The sequence below is a fragment of the Oreochromis niloticus genome, linkage group LG15 (assembly GCF_001858045.2).
Source record: "Oreochromis niloticus isolate F11D_XX linkage group LG15, O_niloticus_UMD_NMBU, whole genome shotgun sequence".
Classification (NCBI taxonomy): domain Eukaryota; kingdom Metazoa; phylum Chordata; class Actinopteri; order Cichliformes; family Cichlidae; genus Oreochromis; species Oreochromis niloticus.
This window is the reverse complement of record NC_031980.2, coordinates 36,963,193-36,987,095: the sequence shown is the minus strand read 5'-3', so window position 1 is coordinate 36,987,095 and position 23,903 is coordinate 36,963,193. Positions and strand designations below refer to the sequence as shown.

The window sequence follows — 23,903 nt, the reverse complement described above, 5'->3', positions numbered from 1 at the left end:
TGTTGAGAAAATACAAGTATAAAGAATAAATGAATAAATAACGATGCTCAGCAATGCTGAATGAAACTGTAATTAGATCTGAATGTCTGCCAAAGAAAAATGAATTCCAAAATTATTTGACAAAATTATTTCACCAGCTCATTTTTATATTTTCAATAATTACAATCAGGTAGAACAAAACCTCAATTAGGCTAATTTATTAGTATTATTTTTTGTTTTTAGAGATATTCAGTGTTTTGGCCAAGCAAAACAAAAGCTGCACATTTTGGAAATGTTCAAACACAAAGTGAGGTGTTTGAACAAACACCACACTTTGTGGTGTTCACGTAATGCCACATTATTATAGGAACATGCACCATCATCGTTTCATCTGGTGCCCAACATTTTTAGCAGGTTAGCTTTTGCCAAAATGTCAGACAGTTGTTCATTGAGATGCACTAAAAACTGGACACAGCGTATTGATTGCTGGAAACAACATGCAGAGTGTGACACTGGGAGCAAACACCTCCTCCTCACCCTCACGTACACACAGAGGGATTTCATTGGACTCCTGACATCTGCTGGCTCTCCTGTGACGGCCTGATTGGCAGATGGTGTGCGGGTCATCACATGCTGATTTTTGCTCCCCTAGCTGCTGGATGCTTCTTTTCTCCTCTCTTTGTTACAGTAAAGGTCTTCTCCTCATTTTGACCAGTTAAATTACCTTCAAAATCCTTAAATTCTTCTTTTCTGTTGTTCATGATAATTCAGTGATGTGTAAATACACCAAGAATGAAGGAGAGAAACATAAATAACGGATGATTTTAGTTCACATGTGCTGAGTTTTGTGAAAAGCGATTCTTTTAAGCCTCATCTTTAAAGCAGGAAGGGAGTGCTCGCGATGCAGTGCCCTGGATCAACTTTTTAAGGGACTTTTAAGGAAACACTAATAATAAAGAGTTACGATACTGCTATTATTTGACAATTCTGCACACATAAATGAAGACAGTCCTAAAAATTTGTTTTACATGCATCGAGAATAAATCTCAATTTTAAAAAAATGACCTCAAAGATGTGTCACAATAGCACTGGAGCACAGCTATATACCAGTTACAACCATTCAGACCTTTGTGTCTTTAGGACATGCATACTTTTGGTTAAAACACATGGTTGTTGTAATCTGGCTTCACAGATAACTATAACTGGGATCCATCTCAGTTGAAATACTGTATATAGTGTTTTGTTTTGTTTTGTTAATAAAATTGCCCAAAGGAAGCACAATACTCAAAATACCTGTATTAAGTTACCGTAAAAGCCTGTACATAAAAAGAGAAGGCTCACATTAAATGTCAAAGCCTTCAAGAGTTTCTTTTAAAAGTATTCATGCAGTACTTTATGATGATCCTGTGGGAAGCATCTATTTCAGTTATTTATTTCTCAGATTTTGTTGAAGGTCATGAAGTCGTGACAGCCGAGAGCTAAAGGAAACCAAGGCCGCTCAGTAAAGCGTGGACAGTGAACAGAATAGCACTTGATGCAGCGACAAAGACACATTTGTGTAACTGATCAAAGGCACAGAGGGTGATAATGGGTCAGATTGACCCATTATCATAATTGGGAAGGTTAGATCAGAGTTCATCATTTAGAGTTCTGTTCTGCCCCTGAACTCAAATCTGTAAATATTTACACCTGGTTTACTTTGACCTCTGTTGCAGCCTGGCTCACTTTTTCTGTAATATAGAAATATATCTATTTCATTTTTTTTCTAGTGAGTTGGATTACTTTGTTTTTGAAGCTGTACGGATAAACGACAGTAGAAGTTTGTCCCATCTCGCACGCCGTAGGGCAGCTTACAGTCGCACGGGTTCACTCTGCGCTAAAATTTCCTCTTTCTGCTAAAAATGTTGAGCTTTCTTGTGATTTTGTGCTCGCTCCTGGCCGCCTGTAGGTCCAGCGTGTGTCCGTGTGAGAGACCGGAGCTCTGCCAGCAGATCCGCGAGGAGAAAGACTTCGAGGTAAACTTAGTTGACCAACCTGTTGCTGCTAAAACTTGGCCGAAAAAATCAAAAAACCATTGAACCCTCCGCTCAGAGATATCTCAGACACATTACAAACAGTGTGGTGGCGTAAATCACGTGAGTGTTGGTGCTGTTGGTGTAAAAGCTCCTCGGAAACGGGTGAAATCACGCTGAGGATTTTCTCTTATTACTAATGGCAACAACTGCAATGAGCTAAGGTTGCTGCTTGGTGTTGTCGCTTTATCACACAAGTGCTGCTCGCCACTGTAATAATAAAAGTTGGTCTTATGATGGAGGTGTGACTCAGTAGCTACCAGTCCTCTTTAGTGTCGACTAAAGGTGAAAAACTATCAGGCTCGTGGCCCAGATTCGGCCCGGCAAAGACTTCAGTCCGGCTGCAGGATGGCTTTGGAAAATGTGAAGAAGGGCAAAGGTTAAATACAGCTTTTTACTGTATTTTTAAAATAAGTTTGACAGTTTTTCCTACCAGTTAGAGATTGTAATTCATACTACACCAAAGCGATTAAGTAACAGGAAAACAATAACAATCAAACCACAGATGTACTATAGAAACATAGTGGGCCCATTAGGTGTGGGAGTGAGCTTTTTCAGTAACATTTAAATGTGTAGTTAAAATTCTTTACACTTTACCCTGGTTCAGCCCACTTCAGTTATGTGGCCCGTGATGTAAACTGAGTTTGACAATCCCGCTGCAGATATTGTATAGACAAAAACATCAGGTCTTTTTTTTAAGGACAAAAAGAGGGTTAAATTGATTGCCTACAGCTCTCTGGTTTCAAACTGATGCTGCTACTCCTGTTTGTTCATGCAGGCAGTGTTATATTTGAATAAGTTCCCCATTTTGGGGCCCTCTGGCCTAAAGAACATCCGCTTTGCAGCATGTTATAAAGATACCCACTGATTCAGCTGTTTGACAATATCTCTCGTAGACCATCCTCAGGTGAAACTAACAGGGCTGCTTTCCAGTTAGACGAGCTCCCAGCCCTGTATGTGAGTCCAGGGACCAGCTCATTAGTCCGCACACACACTGAACCTCGTATTGGTTTCCAGATAATCGCAGTCCTGCCCAAGGCTCGCAAAATTTCAAAATTTCTGGTAGTCCTTCGGGCAGGCACTCTTCAGTTTTTGGTAGCCCAAAAATAAATTTAAGTAGCCCGAATAAAAAAGAGAGCAATTTTTTTTAATGTTTTGTTTCCGTTACAATATTATACTTTAATGTATAATATTGTAACGGAAACAAAAATTAATCAGACAGTTGTTAAAATACAAATCACAACAACTGTATAAAAATCACAATCATCAACTCAAATACTTGGTTCTAATTGAACAGAAATTTGTATGAACTTGTAAGAACTGTGTAGAACATGAATCAGTCTGTGTCAGATCCTGAATCTGAAATTTCCACTGAAGTCAAGGGTAAGAGGTAAGGGGAACCAAGATCGAGGCCATTTGCTTTTTGAAGTTTGCAAAAACTGCTAAATTTTGACAATGGTAGTTCGCTCTTTGCAACATAGTAACGCTTTGGAAAGATTTTTCAGGACTTCTGCTTGTGCTTGGTTTATTTTTAGTATGTTTTTTGCAATTGCTGTTTGTTCTGGGAAAGATATTGCAGACTGAGCAATAATGCATTTCTTGCATTTCTCATGGGTTCTGATGGGGTCTTTCTTAAAATTACTGGTCCCAGTTACAAAGGCGCTTGTCGACTCAAATGAAATGAAACTCACAACACACCCGGCAGAACATTATGTTATTTAGCTCGCCATATTCCAGCCACATAAATTCTTTTGTCCATGAAACCAAAAAAGCTGAGCTTTCTTTTTGCCTCATAGTCTGATTTGTCATAACTTTTCCGTTTTGTGGTCGGCTTTTATTTGGCTGCCCCTTCTTCACCCTGACCTGTCTTCTTTGGCTCAGCAGAACTAAAATTCCAGCATAAATCCTGCTGCTCTTACACACGTACTTACATAACGGTCAGCGATTCTCTGCGCAATCAACCTCTCACATGTTTAAGCTTGCTGTGGGAGATTTCACTTGTCACGTTTGAATAGTAGCTAATGAGTGATAAGACGATGTCAGAGGAATTGGTGCGCAATTAATCGTCACTCACCAATCAGTGCTGCCGCTCTCTACACACCGTTCGCGCGAACGCAAAGTGAAAGTGAAAGCAAAAAACAAGCACAAATTCAAACACGATTTCAATATGTCACATATTGGCAGTGGCTCATCGATGCCAATGACATAATTACTCAGCTACATTTCCGAAAGAATGCAAAAGCATTGACATATATTTTTCCTTCCTATGATAGCCCGACGGGCAGGGCTGAGATAGATTTTGGTAGCCCGACTGGAAAAATCGCTAGCCCCGGGACGTCGGGCTAGCGATTTTGCGAGCCCTGCTGCCCCATGTCATCACACACTGTTCTCGTTACGCGCTCTGAGGAGAACACGGTGAATATGTGGCCCTTTGAAGTTTGTGTTTGGTTCATAATTTCTTTGTAGTAACAGTACTTCTTGGCAATAAATCTAATACCAATGAAAAGCAGGCTTATTTCCCCGTAAATGGTGCCACATTTGTAAGGGAATTTTGTGCATTTGTGGGTTGTGCCCATGAAAAACTTGTCAAATCTTCTCCACCAATACCAAACAGCTTATTCTGCTATCGACCAAACACAAATTTCCTTACTGTTTGTGCTGAGTTTATAAAAAATCTGGGTAACATAGTCTGTTCATTTAGTTTAATTTAATTTAATTTTATGCTTGTGGTTAATGCTGCATCTATTAACCACAGGCCATTAAAAATTAAGAAAACACCCCCAGAATTCTTTTCTACTTAGGAGCTTGAGGAAACTTCAGTATTCCCCAGTAAGGGTAAAAAAAAAAACCCAATCCCACCAACACTTTATTTTGTTGTTGTTGTTTTATGCCATAAAACATATAAATAGAACTTTTTAGCTCTTCTGTTTCTTCAGTGCTGATAAGAATGTGTCCATACCAGCCTGGAGGTCGCTCCTGTTGGGATAATACTCTAAACGCATGACAGTATTTTCAGTTCCCATTTACAAGGCACATCAAAGCCCTGTTGGAGCACCAGGGGCTTTTCTGTTAAAGCTAAATATATTCAACTTCATAAAGTTCCCCTGTGAAATAGTGAAGTGCTTTCTATAAACACGTATTTATGCTTGCTCTGCTGAATGCAGGATTTTGTTGACCAAAAATCAACAAAATCCTGCATTCGGGCAAATAGTTTCAATAACAGTTTATTTGACATCAATAATACAGAACTAGTGCAGAAGAACGAGGATGGTATTTGTCTACATTTACCTATTTAACCAGGAAGTCTCCAGAAGTTAAAATCTGGTTTTCAGGGTATCCCTGACCAAGAATGAACACCATCATAAGGTTATAAAATTATAAACTCGACTATATAACTCTCAGATAATCAGTAAATCCCACTTTAATCTTCAGTTTCTGATTTTTTTTTTTTAGACAGCTGTTCAGTAGGTATACCAGATGTGGCTTTACACATATAGTACTTAACAGTTCTGACCTGACCGTACTTTCAGTAAATCCTCATCATTAGCTTTGCTATTATGCCACTGTATGTGTTTTAATTATGTCTGTGTGTGTGTGTGTGTGTGTGTGTGTATCGTCACTGTTTTCAGGTGTTTATATTTGACGTGGGTGGAAAGACATGGAAATCCTACAACTGGAGCATGGTAACAACAGTGGCAGTGTTTGGAAAATATGATGCTGAGCTCATGTGTTACGCTCACTCCAAAGGTGCACGGGTCGTCCTCAAAGGTAAGATAACTTTCTTTATTATACTAAGAGCTGACAGCGACGGGTTACTGGAGTTTACCTACATGTAACCAAATATCTCTCAATACTTCCACTGATGTTGTGATATTTCCATATTTCATTTTTCCATTTACGTCTATCGATATGAATCCTGTGACTGTTAAGTTCACAGCAGCACCCCTCACTACTTTTTATTTTAAGAGGAAATTTATTGAAGCATATGCAAACATACATGGAATCACAATACACAAGGAAAGATTTCAAGCGTGTTAGATTTTTAAAAATCTAACATGCTTGAAAATCAATATTCCGTATTATCACCTTTATTTCTCAGCAAAACCTGAACTTTCTTAAACAAGATTTCTTTCTGTCAACAATCACTGCTCTACCTCTCTCCTGGCCTCCTCCTGTACATACCGGTGATGATTTGAAGCAAAATACAAATTTCAAATTTGGATTCATAGTTGTAGATAAAGAACGTAGAACAATTTGTGCGTCTTTGTAGCAGATTGGTAACAAAGTGCCTAAAGATAATATTTAAAATGTGTGTTTTTCTCTGACAAACTGTTATGTGCAGACACAACCCTGGTTCATCCCTTGAATTAGCTGCTTTTTTAATGCCCGAATGATTCATAGGTCAGCGTCTAAACAAAGAACAGAGAAACATTCCTGTGAAAACGATCAGGTTCAAGGACTGGACTGAAAATGAGTGAATAATCAGCCAGTGTCCAAAGAAAGACTGTTGCTCAAGACCACTTATATAAATTGCAAGAAAGTCTGGATATAAAGAAACCAGGGGTGGCTCAATACTTTTGCACGGTACTGTATGTGGTTCTTCTTCTCATTTTTGTACGTTTGTCTGTCTTTTTGTGTTATTGGGTAAAGGTGACGTCCCCCTCTCCTACATTGTGGACCAGGACAACAGAACTGCGTGGATAACAGACAAGGTCATGTTGGCCAAGAGTCAGTTTATGGATGGGATTAACATAGACATTGAACAAGCTGTGGAAGAGGGCTCATCAGAGTACTATGCCTTAACATCTCTGGTCAAAGAGACCACTGAGATGTTTCACAGGGAGATCCCAGGTTCTCAGGTAAAGTGGAATGACTGTGCACTCGGAGACAACGGTTATTTTCCAAGGCCAGTCTCTCAGTTTGAAATCCATACTAAACCCAACTTCACCAGTCTTCACAAGACGTGCTTATTTTTCTATATCGTTACAAACAAATCACCCACAATAATTATTTTATCTGAGCTGAGCACTAAATCAGATAAAAGTCTTTTGGCAAGACTGGGTAAATGAATGAAGTCCTATGAGCACTTTCTGAGTGATTTTAAAATCATCATCCCGTTGTTGTTTACCTTTTCCTGATTTCTCAGGTGTCATTTGATGTTGCTTGGTCACCAAAATGCATTGATAAGCGCTGCTATGATTACGTAACTATTGCCGAATCCTGCGACTTGCTGTTTGTGATGTCCTATGACGAGCAGAGCCAGATCACCGGCGACTGCATTGCAATGGCAAACGCTCCTCTCCGTCAGACACTCGATGGTTTGTGGTCTGGTTTTTATAGTAGAACAGGAGAAAGTCATGTTGTTGTAAATCTACTTAAGACAATGATGTGAAATACTTGGTGTCTTTCTTTGTAGCTTATGACCAGTATTTGAATCTGAAGATCAGTCCAAAGAAGATAGTGATGGGAGTGCCATGGTACGGCTATGACTATCCATGCCTCAACTTTTCCCAGGTAAGAGATTGCTCATTAAAGAAATAAAAGTGAGGATTAGTTTGTTGTCCAAGGTTTTTGAAGACTAGCGATTTCTCTCCTGAAATATCGAAACATCTTCTGCGTGGATCTGCTTTAGACATCCGTGCTGCCCACTGGACTGTGGCAGTCCTCTGACTTCTCTTTGCCACTATAATGTCGGTGCTTTTGTATATAAAATGTCACAGCAACTATCAGACGAACTGCCGCTAAACTTGATAAACACACTCACGATCCTTTAAATTCTATTATTTATTTTACTTTGTCTCAGACTGTCATTCATTTAGTCCATAATTTAACTGGATGTCACACTTCTGTATCAGGATGCTCTGATGATGATCTCTTCTTGTTCTTCCAATCCTGCACAGGCTGTGCTGTTACTGGAAAACCTCATCAGCTCAAAGTATTACTAAAAATGTAAAGTGTGGTTTTGTTTGTGTCAGACAGATGGTGCTGGACACAGACTCCCCGTCACAGCAGCATTTTTATATATTATGAAAAAAACAAACAACAACAAAAAAACTGCACCATATTTTTCTCCTGAGCCTTAAGCTCTTATTTGCGATGCATATTGAGTTTCTTCTAGATATTTATTGAGATTATTTGAAACTGATGAGTACAGAAACTAGGAATCACCTTTGAACAGAAAGTTTAAAAAAAGGTGCTTCCTCGTATGGAGACACGATGTTTGTTCATTCAGCTGAACAAAAGCCGGATAATGACATTTTTATAGGTTATTAGCCGATAGCATTACTAACCTTGCCCAGTGTGGGCCATATGTGACATGCCTGTTATTATAACACACCGTCATTTCTTTTCTCACACCAGGAGGGAGTGTGCTCTATAGAGAAAGTGCCTTTCCGTGGAGTTCCTTGCAGCGATGCTGCTGGAAAACAGAAACCTTACAAGTGGCTCATGAAGCAGGTCAACAGCTCGATGTCAGGCAGGCTCTGGGACGACGAGCAGCAGGCTCCCTACTTCAATTACAAGGTGCTCAATTTTCTTTCATATTTTAAGGATAAATTGTTTTTCTTCTTGAAGTATACAAAAGCATGGATTAGGTGTTCAATTAATTACTAAATTAAATTTGTATTTTATCAGATATTTGGGTTTTTGTTGTTTTGCTTCCAGGCGAAATGTTTTAGGTCTCGGACCAAAAAGGCAATATGTGCAAGAAAGGATCTGTGCACTGTTTAGCTCCAGTTAATATTTAAATTAAATATTTATATGCAAACCAACATTTCCACCCATATGATCATCTCCTCAGGCTTGTGTTCTTTGTATTTTGCCAAGTTTAGGTTTGACTAGCTTCATGCGTGCGTGGCGTTTGTATTTCAGGGAAGAGCCGTTTATCTGGATACACTTTTAAAGTACAGCAGTGTCACTTCCCAAACAGAAGGAATTAGCCTTCTGAAACAACTAAACAGTTCTGCTATTTGCCCTCAGGGTGAATGGACAAATCTTTTCAGACCACAAGATGGCGCTATTATCACATTTATGTTGTTGCTTCTTTCCCCTCAGGACCAGAATGGACAAATCCATCAAGTTTGGTACGATGACCCACAGAGTATTTGCCCAAAGGCGGATTCGGTGATGTCTAAGGACCTGAGAGGTATTGGCATGTGGAACGCCAACATCTTGGACTACAGTGATGATCCGGATGCCAGGCAACAGACAACAATGATGTGGAACGCTCTTTTAGGATGCTAGCCGTGCACGTGACGAAGCTGCAGAAGTTTCCACCATCCCAGAGCCCGCTTCTGGTTGTTGCTAAGTCAACACCTCCCTTTGTAGCAGTAAAGGGGGTGTTGTGGACTCGGGGAGGCATACTTGCACTTGAGAGTTAATTGTTTCTTTTATTGCTGCTGCCTTTGACTGGGTTACATTCCTCTTTGCTAAGCGAAATAACTGTGATACTCTAAAAAGGAAAATTTTTTTAAATAAATAAAACTTGTTTCTAATAATCTTTGAATGAAATTACAGAGTAAGCACTGGTATTTTGTTATCTCAGCACATCAGAGTTTACATCATCTGAGAAACACGAATTTAAATCGACATTATAAAACAATGCAAACTATTTTGGTCCAATCAAATGACATAACTAATTAGAAAGAAACATTCAAGTCCAAAATAGTTAAACCAGAAAACAGGTTTTTCATGTGCAGTTTATTCTGAACTGGGTGGCGCTGCTTTGGACTTGTGCTCCGTGCCGTGGAGGGTTTCCCATCAGGCCGGGATGAGATGACTGACTCTTCTTCTGAGCCAGCTCAGCCTTCAGGGCTCTGACCTCAGTGGCAGCCTGTTTTCTCAACTAGAAAAACATTCATAGGAAACACAAGAAAATGAGCTCTGCTGTGCTCCACGATTAGGTTATTTTATTGATGATATGTCTCTTGACCAACCAGCTCAGCTATTTTAACTGTTTTCATACATCACTTACCTTTATCTCCGTTACCAGCTTCATCTTGGCATCTTCTACCTTCCTCTTCAGGTTGTCAATCTCGTGGCTCTCAGTCATGATCTGAATGATGAGCTCATTCTGTAAGGGATAGTCAGTCATTAAGTTTATGGGTGGAAAACTTTATGGATGAGTGGCCATTTGAATTAGGTACACCTGTTCAGCTACTCGTTAACACAAATATCTAAATCAGCCAATCATATGGCAGAAACGGTGCGTTCAGGCATGTAAGCATGGTGGAGATGAGTTGCTGAAATTCAAACAGATGGTTTACCATTTCCTACCTGACGGCTGATAGTAAGACAACAAATTGTTACAACAAAGATATGCTTGGTTGAAGGCTACAGCAGCAAGAACGCCACACCTGTGCCGCTCCTGAGGGAAGCTGAGGCTACACCAAAATGGAAACATTAGACGATTTGATAAGTTTTGCCAGGTCTGATGAAACACTATTTCTGCTGCAATGCTGAGATGGTAGGGTCAGAAACTGGCCCCTGTTAGTACCATTTCATCATTTTTTAAACACCACGGCCTTGCCGAGTGTTGTTTTTGGGATGTGATGGAACAGGAAATGTGCAGCCGATAAATCTGCAGAACTGTGTGATGCTATCATGTTGATATGAACCAAAATCTCTGAGGAATGTTTCCTGCATCTCGTTGAATCTGTGCACAAAGAATTAAAGCAGTTCTGAAAGCAAAAGGGGGTCCAACCCAGAACTAGCAAACTGTAAGTAATAACTGGTTCATTGTACAGACCTGAAACTGAGCCACTGAGATTTTAATATTAATACTGAAAATGCATTTTAAAAAAAAGAAGAAGGAAATCGTGTGGTTAGATTGTACCTTTATGGAGGATCTTCCTTGGTGTCTGGGCTTTGCTCTGTTATCTCGGGCCTGCAGCTGATGCAGGACTTTGTTGTAAAACGTCTCCAGTTCTTGTCTCAAGTTTCTCAAGTTCTCGTCCAATGGCGCTGTGGCCTTCTTGGCTTCAAAATATTTCTTTTTCCAGCTGTCACGTGCTTTATGTTAAAAGGACGGAGACAAATTGGTTGACAACTTTAACAAAAAAAGGTTTCACTAAATTGTTAGCGCTTTAACTCATTTTCAGATTGGAGAATAATTAAAAACCTCTGGGTTTATCCAAATTTTAAAAGCAGCAAAAATATAAAAACGTCCTCAGTTTGAGATGTTACATGTTTGCAGCAGTGCACTGCTGACAAACTGATGACTGAATTCGGTGCTGACCTTGGTTCCTGCGGTGTCTGTTCTGGGCTAACAAGTCTTTCCCCTTTCGCAGCAGCTCTTGTCGCGTCCTCTCCAGCTGCTTTCTCTCCTCCCGCACCAGCTTGATTTCACTGATTAGTTCTTCCCCTTTTAAATAAAAAGCCCGTCAGTTGTACTAATAACAATTAGCATAAAGCCTGCAGATGCGTCCTGCTTACTGTTTGTGTGAAGGACTGGAGAAGCAGCCGTTTCATGGGTGACCAAGTCTAAACCTGAAGGTGGTGATACGCATCTGGCAGGCTGAGACAACGGAGCTAGACTTTCTGACAGCTTCACAGAAAAACATCAGAAGATTATCCTGCAAAGTGTTTTTCTTTTGTGGATCCATGTTTTACAAAGAGCACTGAAAAGGAGATGATCATGTAACAAACCCAAGATATAGTTTGTGTTTTTTCTAAATGTCACACGTTACCCCGGCTGTTCGATTGTTTCTGATGGACTTCAGCGCATGTTCCTCTTTTGGTTTCCCAACCCTGAAAAACACACACAGGTAGTTTCAGTCGTGTCCATGGAGTAAGAAGTTTTCAGGTCAGTATGCTGGCTGCTCGGTACCCGTCTGTTAGGGAGAAGCCTGAATCTCTGTCCTCCAGGGACTCGGCTACTCCTGAATGTCTGGCTGCTCTGTTTCCTCTTTGGTTCTGTTTCTTCTTTCTGCAGGTTTCTTCTTTCTCTGGCAATTCCTTCACCTGAGCTGAATCAGCCACACACTGCTGGAAATCTGTAAGTAGAAAAACTGCATCTGTCTTTTCTAAGAGTTTCAGCAAATGTAGGGATATTTTATTGCATCAAATACAAGACGACGACTTCTTCTTTTGGCTGCTCCTTCTTGGTGTCACCACAGCGAATCATCTGCCTCTTATTTCACCCGTGCATCCTCTTCTGTTACACAAACCCTCTGCACGTCCTCCTTCACTACATCCATGAACTTTCTCCGAGGTCTTCCTCTTTTCTTCCTTTCTAGTTGCTCCATATCGCACATTCTTTGTCCCATATATCAACTGTCCCTCCTCTGCTCATGTCCAACCATTTTAGCTTTGCCTCTCTAATGTTGTCTCCAAACTGCTCAATCTGAGATGTCCCACTAATGTATTCATTTCTAATCTTGTCAATCTTTCACTCTTGCTTTCATCGTTCTGTCACAAATGGCAGTTGTCTCCACCCAGTCCACCCTGTTTGCACTCTCTTCCTCACCTCTCTTATTTTGGATGGTTGACCTTCACCTTCACCATCTCTACTCCTTCTAACTTCACTCTTACACCTTTCTCCCTCTCATTCACATGTTTTCTGTCTTGCTTCAACTGAATTTCATGCCTCATTTCTCCAGAGCATACCTCCACCTCTGCAGCCTTGCAAAGGTGGAGGTATGCTCGTGGACTATGATGTCTGTAAACACCATAGTCCACGGAGACTTCTGCCTGACTCATCTATCTGTCCATCACCACTGCAAACAAGAAGGGGCTCAGAGCAGATCCCTGGGACCTTTTTAAACCCATATGTCGCTCCTACCTTTGTCTCAGTGTCCTCACACATGTCCTGCACCACCCTCACATACTTCCCTGCAACATGAGATTAGATTCCCATGTTTCAACTTTGGGGCCAACTAATATCTAGCTGGTGATGAGGATATTTAGGCATAACTGGAAGAAATCAGAAGCCCATTAACCACATTTGCTCCTATATGTCAATCTTTTCTTTTTAAATGAAAGAATCTATTCTTTCAGCACATACGTGAACAGATTTGTGAATGTTTAGGAGCAGGTGTAAGTAAATGTCAGGGCAAGAATATATTTGCACTTCTCATAGTGAAAATGTTGATGAACTCTACCTTTACTGTGCAAAGCAAGCTGGGGTGCCCTTTGCTTCTGCCCTCGAAAACAGTCCTGCTCTGCTCTCCTGATGGAGGAGAGCGTTTCACCTTCCTTCTCCCCGCCTCCTTCTAAAGAGTTGTAGCTCCTATCATCCTCTTCTTCCTCCTCCTCCTCCTCCTCCTCTTCATCCTCTTCTTCTAGCCGGTGTGTGGGAGGTGGCTGATGGGAATACTGGGGGATATGGGGGAATTTGATGGGCTCCTTTGTTCCTGTTGCCCGGCTGCATGTTTTGGGAGCGTGGTAATAGATCTGGTGGTCTGGGGAGCTGCTGCTGGTGTCAGGGGTGAGAGACCGGGAGCATACGCTGCTGTCATTCTCCACAGCGGGCAGCAAGTAAAGCTCCGGCTGCGTGGCCTGCCGACAGGTGACAACAACGTGTTACTGGAACCAACCCAGTACATAAAAAGAAGAATCATCCGATTAAATGTTTAGATTTAAGTATGCAACACTGACTCTACATACATAGGGTGGGGCGAACGCTTTCACTTTCAGGTCTTGCTCCTGTTTGCCTTTGACCTGCAGCAGACAAGAATTTGGAGGCTGTAAAAGGCACAGCAGTAAAAAGTGTGTTCCCCACTTGCCCGCACACACATTTTACACCCTTTAGTCCAAGCAGTAAACTGTCTGTGCAGATTCTCTCTATTGTGTGCCTGGTGAAATACAATCAGCTCTACAAAAGAGCACGAAACAGCCAGCTGCACTCACCAGCGCCAGACTGCGCCCCACACATTTAAGGAAGGAGAATTTGTCGACGCTCCTCTGTGCACCAAGGAGAGCGCCCAGCTCACTCCTCAGAGTTTTCAGGGTAACATCAGGATAAATCCTAAGGTCACAGAAAAGGAGAGGTGGTGTCCACGTTAAAAAAAAGAATGTTAGTCGGGATTGATCAAGAAAAAAGCTACATGTCAGCTATCGAGTGCTCAAATATATTTGACATATCAAGTTTAAAAAGCAAAATGACACATGCAGCAACTGTAATACTGTAACTTTTCAACTGAGACTTGGAAAAATTATATCATTGCAACACTTTTAAAGCACTGAACAATGTTAAAGCAGTCTGACACTGTTATCAGACAATTACGTTACCGAATTTCCTAAGAACAAAGCCTAAGTAATACAACATATCTCAGTTTCTTTTATATATGTCTGCACAGTGGACGTGCAGTCGAGAAGTGTTAAACAATCCTTATCTTGAGTTTTCTATATTAAAACAAACATTTGCAGCAGTTTCACCTGATGAAGCCGGCTGATATGAAGCTCTCTGTGGCTTCAGCAGGGACTTTATTGAGCTTCACATTCCACTGGTCAGCTGGCACAAACAGCACATGGAGCTCCAGAAGCTGCACACGAATGCAAAATGATAACACGGTCGGTTTGCATCATCAGGCGTGTGTCTGCTTGCTTGAAAAAATAACTTTGTTATTTTATTTCATCCTTAAAAAGAAAAAAAGAAGAAAATACCTTGCAGCTGTGAGGTCTCCTGTCCTCTATATATCTCGCTGACGCGCAAGACAGCTCCATTAAAGAAGAAACAGAAACACTGGAAGATTTCCGTTTTTGTGCTCTGAGGGCGTGCACTGCTAAGTTACAGTCTGCAGTAATCAAACACACTCAGTCGTCCAGTGAAGTTTCTTTTATGAGAGTGCCAGCAGTGGTTGCTCTGCCGCGGATCATAGCTGCAGAGAAAAAACACGAAGCCGCTCATCTGCGATGACCACTAGGGTATATATATATATATATATATATATATATATATATATATATATATATATATATATATATATATATATATATATATATATATTTTAGAGAGAGAGAGAGAGATATAAATAATGTGTGTGTGTGTGTGTGGAAAGGGTATGGAAGCGTTTTCAACACCAGGGGGCGGAATTTCCATTTATCTGGCGCTCCTTTCTGGTATTTGTGGGAGTTGTAATTTTTAAAACTTAAATTGAACTTGTGTTGTTGGTGAGTTTTCGAGAAACCGTCTGGAAATACATAACAAAGGCGATGATTATATGCTTTATGAATCTCGTTTTCAAAGTAACGAAAAACTATTCTACTGTGAGGTTTCTATTGTTTACAAAACAGTGAAGTAAAGAGATCGAAAAGTTGACATTTTCGAACTTCACGCGAAGGCAGCAGTACTTGACACGCCTTTAAACAAAACCGGAAGCTCATTGTTGATGAAGTAGTTAGCAAGTGAGCTAGCAACAACCAATTTTCTAGGTAAAACTTTTACATTCGCCGCTTAAAGCCTTAAATCGTTCAACTCAACAATGTCTGGATCGGCCAACGTCGTAGCAATGAAGAAAGTTGTCCAACAGTTACGCCTTGAAGCTGGCATTAACAGAGTTAAGGTAACGGTTAAAATTGCTACGTTACTATTGTAGGGCGTGTACTGTTTCTCTGTCGTCTATTAAAGGAGTCTCTCTTCATTTGAATAGCGATTGTAGTTGTAGTTACGCAGCAGTAGCTTGCCTCAACTATTTCCCAACCACAGGTGTCCCAGGCCGCTGCGGACCTGCAGCAGTTCTGCCTCCAGAACGCCCAACAGGACCCTCTGCTCACCGGCATGTCGTCCAGCAACAACCCCTTCAGACCGCAGAAAGTCTGCTCCTTCCTATAGCACCGACAGGCCGACCCTCCGCCTGTGTGAGTACAGCTGGTTCTCAGGCTGCCTCTTTTTTATATTTTTGTACGATTAAAATAACCTCACGTTCTGTGGAGACTCCATAAAGTACGTTTTGATGTTTTGTCCGGCCAAGAGACATAACGTTGAGTAATGGCAACAAGTTACGAAACTGAAACCAGTACAAAATGCACTTTCTTGAAAAGTAGTCTAATTTTAAACTATTAAAATCAAGCGCTTTTAATTCAATGATAGTTTAAAATTTACTCTTCCATAAAATATCAGTTATTAACTATTTCCAGTCAGCTTGTCGAGGCTGCTCTACTACAGTCAACTAAAAACAAATAGTTACAGCGGTGCTTGGACTCGCACCTTTAATTTCTAGACTTTTCTCACCTATAAAGTTCAGGTAGAGCTTTAACGTTTGTCCTCAGCCCATCACTCACGTTCAGTTTTTCTAAAATCATTTATAAGCAGGTCGGAGTGGTTTAACTTTGCTTTTGCAGTAATGCTTATAAAATACTGTGCATTTCTGCATTGTTTACATTCTTTGCAGCCTGCTTTATAGGGAAAACAAACTTTTCACACCCTTAGTCTCAATGCTTTGGCCCCTATAATTTCCCTTTTGTCCCATCTCTCTGATTACCCTGAGCCCCGTTCTGTTAAAAGGGAGTTCTTTATTACCACTGTCGCCAAGTACTTGCTCATAGAGGGCTCGTCTGTTTTTAGGGTCTTTACCTTGCAATATAAATCACCTTGAGACCACTGTTGTCGTGAGTTGGTGCTGTATGGATAAAATTTTTGCATTACTAATGATCGTAAACATTTCTGCAGGTGTTGACATTTTGGTGCTTTGTGGAACGGGGTTTCAGGATCAGGATCCTGCATCATGGACTGGAATCGACTCAGGAGCGTTAGGGAACTTGGGCCAAACGACTGACTTTTTTCTTCTTCTTTTTTTTTTTTTTTTAAATTTTTTCCTTTTATCAAATCTAACGTGGAAACCTTTCCAAGTGGTTTTAGCACAAATACGTCTTAAGCTATTTGCATAGAACTAACCCATACTAACATGTGCCTTTTGAAATGTGTATTTTTCATGCCTGAACAAAAATAAATACCTTTATTCACAACTTAAACAGTAAATGTTTTATTAGAATAACAATATACACACGTCTTAAGCTCCGTCTATCAGTCACACAAACCAGGATGGACCAGGTGTATGTTTGCATTTATGTGGTCAGAGCAGGTCACATTTTTAAAGCGTTTAAAACACAGGCAGCATTTATAGAGAATCAGGATGCTGCATGTCTTCTCGGGCATTTCACGGTCCAACAATTAGACTCAGCCCTTTGATGTCCATGAGGAGGTCATGTTAAAATAAAGGCTGGAAATTATACTTTTAAGGGAAATTTGAGCTGTTGTTGAAGATTTAACAGTTGTCAGGGTATAAAGTCAATTTGAGCAAGTCCACAAACAGCTGAAGTATCTTGGATAACAGACAAGATCATTCCCATCTGACCAGGAGGAAGATTTTTATTTTCTCAAAGCTGGAACTTTCGTCTGCAGGCTTCCATCTCATGACGCTGAAATCAAAAAGGATATTTAAGCTTAGTGGGAAAAGCTTGTGTAACAGAAAATGCGTTTTTCTTTTAATCTTCCACATTTAAATGTTGAACTAGACTGTAATAACATGACTGGCAAAGTAGAAACTGACAGCAAACAGGTTGCTTAAAGGCAAATGTGCATGTGGCTTGATGACAGTTTTACTGCAAAAACAACCATCAGTGAGGAGGACTCACCTTCATCACCCACTCATACTCTCCATACTTTGAGTCGAACGTCCCTTTTTGTAGAGATCGGAGTTTGAGGGTGAAGCGTGGTCCCAGCTCCTGAATACCAACTTTCTTCTCATTCTTGAAGATGTACCTTTTACAGATGATTTTTAGAGACTTATTTAGCCTTCTAAATTTAAGATTTAAAAAGGATGGTTGTGTTAGTATAGAAGGTTGAAAAATATTTACCTGTGAAATCTGAAAAAGATAAAGTCTCGCTGGTTGTGGAAGGTGGCGACCTGTCTGCCAACGAAGTGTGGCTCCTGTGGGAAAAGGGCTGCGAACAGACGGCCGATGGTGTGTCCCAAACGAGTGGTGAAATTGTTGAGGATCACCTCCGGGTAGTGTTCAGTTGGATTTTTGCCTCGTCTCTGCGGGACGAAAGAAAGGAGCCAGATGATCTCAAATGACTAAATTTTAAGAAAGTGTGTCCCGCTGTTTGGAATAACATATGGATACAGAAGCATGTGAAGAAGAAATACCCCCCTTTTAGTTTCACCTCTTTAACCTATTAAGTATAAAATGTGATAAAAAATAACTTGCACTGTACCGGGTTGTAAAATTATTTTAATATAACCTCAAATGAACAACACATGTCATAATACAATGTGAGCATTTTTTTTTTTTTTTTTTTTTTTTTTTTTTTAAAGAAACCAAAATGCAGAAGCAGTGTGTGAAACACCATGTGCATCACATGATTCAGTGTCTTGTAGAACCAGTTTTAGCAGCAATAACATGAGGTATGTATTTCTACATGACTTTGTCAGTCTGTCACATCATTGTGGAGGAGTTCATACTTGTTCAGTCTTTTTCTAACTGGACTGTTTTGGACTTAAAATGTTTTACTAACCGAGGCCTGCAGTCTGAAATGTAGCTCTTGGCTTTTTTGCAATGAATCTGAGCATCGCACAGTCTGACCTTGTAGTGAATTTGCTGGGATGTCACTTCCTGGGAAGACTCTGAACCGTCCTGAACGTTTCTACTCGTGAATAATCTTTCTCACAGTAGAATGATGGACTTGTATAGTCCTTCCAAAATTCTTGGGCAGCAACAATTTCTTCTTTAAGGTCGCTGTTGATGTGTTTTGGCATTGTGTTAACACACACCTAAATGCTTCTCCTCCTTTTATAGGAGCGGCCACACTTACTAATGATCAGTTAATCAAGTGCATTTTATCAGCTGCCTGCAGGTAACTTAACTCCTGTACAAACAGTACACAGTGTAATACTACATGCTGTTCTCCATCTGAGATTCTATCTCCTGCTGAAGACCAGATCAAATTTTTACTATGTGCTGATCTAAAACCTCAGAATTGAAAGAGGGTGTACTTTCCTTTTCATGTGTTTATATATTATGTCTCGGTGAGTAAGTAGGATCATTTTGAAAAAGAGTTTGGACTTATCATCTTGCCTTCATCTCCTTGCGTAGTCGAACACTGCTAACTTTGAAGTGTGCAGTCGGCCCGTTAGGTAAGTGACAGAGAACCATGCCGTCTTTAATTAATGATTAAGGATCTCTGCATTAGAAAACAGCTGACTGCATCAAAGATTTCCATGGTTTGATTTTGCAACTTGCATAATTATCAGCAGCATTTGGTCAAAATGAGACTTTACAGAAAGAACTAGAGCTTGCACAGTTGCCTTTAAGGATACTGGGCACTTGTCGATCCTCATTGATGACCATGAGATAGGTAAAGTTCCTGGCGACGCACTGCGGTATGATCCTCTTCAGGGCCAAACCTCTTCTGTAATATACGTGGGCATTTGGGATGACTGTGGCCAGCTGCTCGCAAAACCTCACCGTCCTCTGCAAGAGAGAAATTAGATGATGTGGCACAAATCACTGTGTTCAACACATTAGGTGGAAGAGTGGTTAGCACCAAGAAGGCTGCCTAACTATTGTTAACTACCATGACAATAAATCCTATTTTAGTGCAGAAATTAAACTGTAACAACTAAACCAGCTTCAAACGCTTACACAAAAGCTAAAAGTAAGCTTGTAGCCTGTGTTCTGCTCGATTTTCAACAAAGTCAAGAATAATCAAATATGTAAAGAGATTTTTAGAAAATGCTTTGTTCTGCATAATATTCAAATGATCCAAAATCTACCAGTAGATTATAATTTTTCAGATTCTGGATATTTAATGATAAGAGTAATAAAAATGATTGTAGTGACAAGCAGGAGCCACTCACCCCTCTGGGTCTGTCTGATGTTGTGATGAGCACTTTAGGATTTGTCAGCCCGTTGAAGTAGGCGGAGAATTCATCAGTTCCCTCGTCAAAAGCAATCTGTATATGACGCACACAAACATACGCATTTTAATCCAAATTCAGAAATAAAGATAACAATAATCTGATGAAGCTCAGCCCACTTCATACCTCCTCATCCTCTGGGTCGACTGTTGTCTCGTCATACACCCTCTGGTTTTCTATTGTTTTGGGGACCTCCTTTGGTGGTGCCTGCATTAGGGACAGAATAAAATAAAGTACAAATAATAAATATTACAGCTGTTGCCTTATTTTATCCTTTCACTCTGTCACTGCTGTCTAAGCATAGAAGCCCAGACCTCCCTCTTTCCTGCCATCTCCTCAAGTTCATCCAGGGGGACACAGAGGCCGTTTATCAATGCCCAAGTACGCGAGTACGTACTCGCCGAGAACGCACGGGAGTACGTACCCGCCGAGAACGCGAGCACGGACTCGCGATATGTACAATTGGAACACCTGCGTACATGATGATGTCACAGGTCCGGAGTTTTTACTGCCGTCCCCTCTTAATTTAACTGTGAGTAACATGTTATGAAGCTTAACTTTAATCACAGCCAAACCGGTTTACTCAGGAACAAATAAAACACTGAAATGAACCAAACATTAACATTTAGAAGTGATCTAAGTGACTTATATATCATTTTTAACCTCAGTAGTGAAACCTCTATTAATAAAAATAGTGTACATGTACATACGTGTACATACCTTAATAAAAACAAGCAGGTGAGATGTTAGAACGCTTTTATTTCTATTCTAGTGGACACTCAATACTATAGACAGCTGCTGGGGTTTCTTTAACCTGAGTAGTGAGAAGACCGCGAGCGGGGGGGGAAGGGGGGTGAAAACGATGTGCCGGGAGTCCGCTGTTGAGTTTTGGACGAAATGCATTCTGGGATATATAGCTGTCCCAAGTCCACACCGATGCATGCTCGATAAAACGGGCGGATCGAGAACACATCCGGGACTTTTTCGCATTCTTGGCTTGATGCGTACTTCGAATTGGAACAGTACTTGGTCTCCAACTGATGACGTATCACGAGTACACGAGAACGCAAGTACGCACAAGTACGCATATTGATAAACGCCCAGAGGCATTCCCAAGCCGAAACATAATCTTTCCAGCGTGCCCTGGGTCTTCCCCTCGGCCCCTCCCAGTAGGACATACCTCACCAACTGCTTCCTTTTAATTTGGAGGACTAGTGGCTCTAATCTGAGCCCCTCTTTACCATCAAATCCCCATGACAGCGATTTATTGGTAGAATTAACTAATCCATCATAAAATGTAGTTATAAGTGAAGAACAAACAAAGAGAAGACTCACCTTGTCACCTAAAGCTTCCCGTTCTTTTCTTCTCTTTTTCCTCAGCTGCATCTTTTGCTGAAATACAGATTTAGAAGTTAACAGATCTTCAAGGAGGTTTATAAGTTAATAAAGTGATTTATTGATTACTCCTGCTAGAACTGATCTGGATAAGCAGTGATGTTTGAAGTAAAATTATAGTTGCAACTATGATGGATGTATGCATGATTGTATATACCTTGTTCTATGAGTCACAACCAGTGAACCTGGCCATTTGTTACCTCACGTAAAATTTATTGTGATTCCATACAATTATCATCAGAAGCTGCACCTAATTATAATATAAATAACAGTATTAAGAAAAATAAAAATAGACTGGTAAATATCTAGTTACCTATTTATATAGTGTCATTATTGTGAGGCACTTTGAGTTTTTAACATATTTTTAAAGTTATTAATATTAAGAGGTGTACCTAATATTTAGGGATGCACTGATTAGGGTCCAACTTTAATATTAGCACGCTGATCCTAATGATTTTAGTTTGGTTGTTTTTTCCCCTCATAAATAAAAGTACAAGGAGACCCACCCTGACTATACATCACTTTAATGTAATATTATTAGTGGTGAGTTAAGCAGCACATAACGAGTCATAGTTTAAATAAACTGGACCCAAGCAAAACAAGCAGCCTAACGACACACGTAACATGGGCTCTGGTGACGTTTACTGACACTGTTATACCCTACAAAAACAAACACATGCTAAAACGAGACATTGATATTCTTATGTTGATCATGAAATCTAAGCGTATTCCCTTAAATTAACAGTTCTACTGAAATGTACTGGAGTCTTGCTAATGTAAAACGGATCACTTTCATCCAGTTTTAACGCACCGCTGTACCTAATAAACTGGCACGTGAGTGTCCCAGGTACCGGAAGCTCCCCCATTACCAGCCATGACCCAGTATCCTTACCTTTCTCTTCTCCTGCTTGAGTTTCATGAACATGAAGTGTCTTCGCTGTTTATTCTTGATTTCTGACACGCTGAAGGTGGGAGGAAAGGCAACAGCCAGCTCGCTCTTCACCATCTTCTTCTCCTCCACCGCGCTGCCTTCCCCATCAACCTCCGCGCTCTTCTTCTTCGCTTTCTTGCCCTTCTTTCCTTTGCCGTCCTGACTCGTTGAGACCTCTGTAATGTCCATCTTGTATCTGCTGTCTGTTTTGGATTGTTTCTCACGTGTGTGTACTGGAAGCAGCACCCCGTTCGCGTATTCACCTCCGGTGAAACAGGAAGTGGCCGAATGAAGACTCGGTGAAGAAAAAGTGTGACCTCTAGTGGTGAGGAGGAGAAAGATAGTCCCTCTTTAAAGTAGGGAAACGGAGCAGAACCTAAACACAGCCCTTTTTTGCAATACCACAGCTTTATGTAATGTTCTGTCAGAAACCCTCCTGATACTCGTCCTCCACCGACTCCACCCTGCCTACACTCTCTCTATTTCACCTCTTTTGAGCACTTTCCATGGCTTTATTTGACCCTAGTTATTCAAACCTCTAGTCCAATCATCTTCACTGTTAACACCCGTCTCTGTCTGGCTTCTACTGGCTATCATTCCTCTGCTCTCCAGAACATACCGCTCCTCTCCAGGCTTTAATCCAACTACTTCATACTCTCACTGCAGAACACAATGTCATCTGTGAGCATCACAGTCTACAGAGACTCCTGCCTGTCCTCATCTGGCCATCCATCCATCTCAACTGCAAACAAGAAGATGCTCAGAGACGATCCCTGATGTAATCCAAACCCATCTGTCACTCCTACCACACACCTCACAACTGCACCACCCTTACTTCCTCATACAGTACAACACCCTATCATATGCTTTCTATAGATCCACAAAACCATCGCACGGCTCTTTTCGACACACTTCTTCCTCAGCACTCTCAAACCAAACATTTAATCTGTGGTTCTCTTTCTCAACAGCCATGCTGCTGTTCACTGATCATCAACTCTCTTCTTAACCTAACTTCAAGAACTCTTTGCCGTATCTTCATAATATGGCTCATGATCTTTATACCTTTGCTACATCTCCACACATCACTCTTGTTTCTTGGAAAGCTGTTATTAATGACTTGTTGACCTATACTCTGTCAAGCATATCTATCATGATTGATATCAACTCATTTAGAACCAGAAAGAACATTCCTCAAAGGAGGTAGAAGCTGTAATCAGTGTTATCTGTAATCTTTTTTTATCCAGGTAAAAAGTCTCATTGAGATGAAAAATGTCTTTTTCAGGAGAGAACTGGCCAACAAGGCAGGAGAAATCACAAAATATATAAACTCACAATTCTATTAAGACAATTTAAGTTGCTAAAAAAGACTGAATTGATTTATTTTGTTAGAGCAGGGATAGGCTTAATAATAAATAATAACATGCTCTACTATCTTTTTCTGCTTTTTTAAATAAACCCATACATTTGAAAATTCATGGATAACAATAATTATATTTTAGCATTAGAAATATAATTTCAGTTAAAGATCTAACTCATAGTTAATCATTACAGAAACATAAAAAATGATTTTGTAATTACAAATACTCTTAATTTAGGGAAGCTGTGGCATAAACCTTACATTGGGTGGGGGTACTATAAATTTGTTAAGCACAAATACAAATTGCTGCA

At 40.4% G+C, this 23,903-nt stretch overlaps 4 protein-coding genes across 4 annotated transcripts; 2 read left to right on the top strand and 2 right to left on the bottom strand.

Moving 5' to 3' along the window:
* The first annotated feature begins 1,792 nt into the window (after positions 1-1,792).
* ctbs (chitobiase, di-N-acetyl-) lies at positions 1,793-9,458 on the top strand. The gene is made up of 7 exons (XM_003452536.5): positions 1,793-1,994; positions 5,681-5,819; positions 6,702-6,910; positions 7,198-7,369; positions 7,468-7,565; positions 8,412-8,573; positions 9,105-9,458. Exons 1-7 carry the CDS (start codon positions 1,881-1,883, stop codon positions 9,291-9,293), a joined length of 1,083 nt encoding a protein of 360 aa, XP_003452584.1. The 5' UTR covers positions 1,793-1,880; the 3' UTR covers positions 9,294-9,458.
* On the bottom strand, positions 9,159-14,868 carry spata1 (spermatogenesis associated 1). Its single transcript, XM_019345691.2, has 12 exons — positions 14,655-14,868; positions 14,427-14,533; positions 13,899-14,016; positions 13,656-13,709; positions 13,151-13,547; positions 11,878-12,043; positions 11,738-11,798; positions 11,484-11,595; positions 11,287-11,412; positions 10,885-11,060; positions 10,024-10,122; positions 9,159-9,894 (listed from the first exon to the last, which is right to left on the bottom strand). The coding sequence occupies exons 1-12, from the start codon at positions 14,712-14,714 to the stop codon at positions 9,739-9,741; spliced, it is 1,632 nt and encodes a 543-aa protein (XP_019201236.1). The 5' UTR covers positions 14,715-14,868; the 3' UTR covers positions 9,159-9,738.
* A 468-nt stretch (positions 14,869-15,336) lies between these two features.
* LOC100710691 (guanine nucleotide-binding protein G(I)/G(S)/G(O) subunit gamma-5) lies at positions 15,337-16,955 on the top strand. The gene is made up of 3 exons (XM_003452576.5): positions 15,337-15,553; positions 15,697-15,848; positions 16,660-16,955. The coding sequence occupies exons 1-2, from the start codon at positions 15,473-15,475 to the stop codon at positions 15,820-15,822; spliced, it is 207 nt and encodes a 68-aa protein (XP_003452624.1). The 5' UTR covers positions 15,337-15,472; the 3' UTR covers positions 15,823-15,848; positions 16,660-16,955.
* Position 16,956: 1 nt separating this feature from the next.
* On the bottom strand, positions 16,957-22,558 carry rpf1 (ribosome production factor 1 homolog). The gene is made up of 9 exons (XM_003452538.5): positions 22,197-22,558; positions 21,245-21,301; positions 20,036-20,116; positions 19,850-19,945; positions 19,310-19,463; positions 19,068-19,150; positions 17,847-18,028; positions 17,625-17,751; positions 16,957-17,408 (listed from the first exon to the last, which is right to left on the bottom strand). Exons 1-9 carry the CDS (start codon positions 22,422-22,424, stop codon positions 17,367-17,369), a joined length of 1,050 nt encoding a protein of 349 aa, XP_003452586.1. The 5' UTR covers positions 22,425-22,558; the 3' UTR covers positions 16,957-17,366.
* Positions 22,559-23,903: the final 1,345 nt, after the last annotated feature.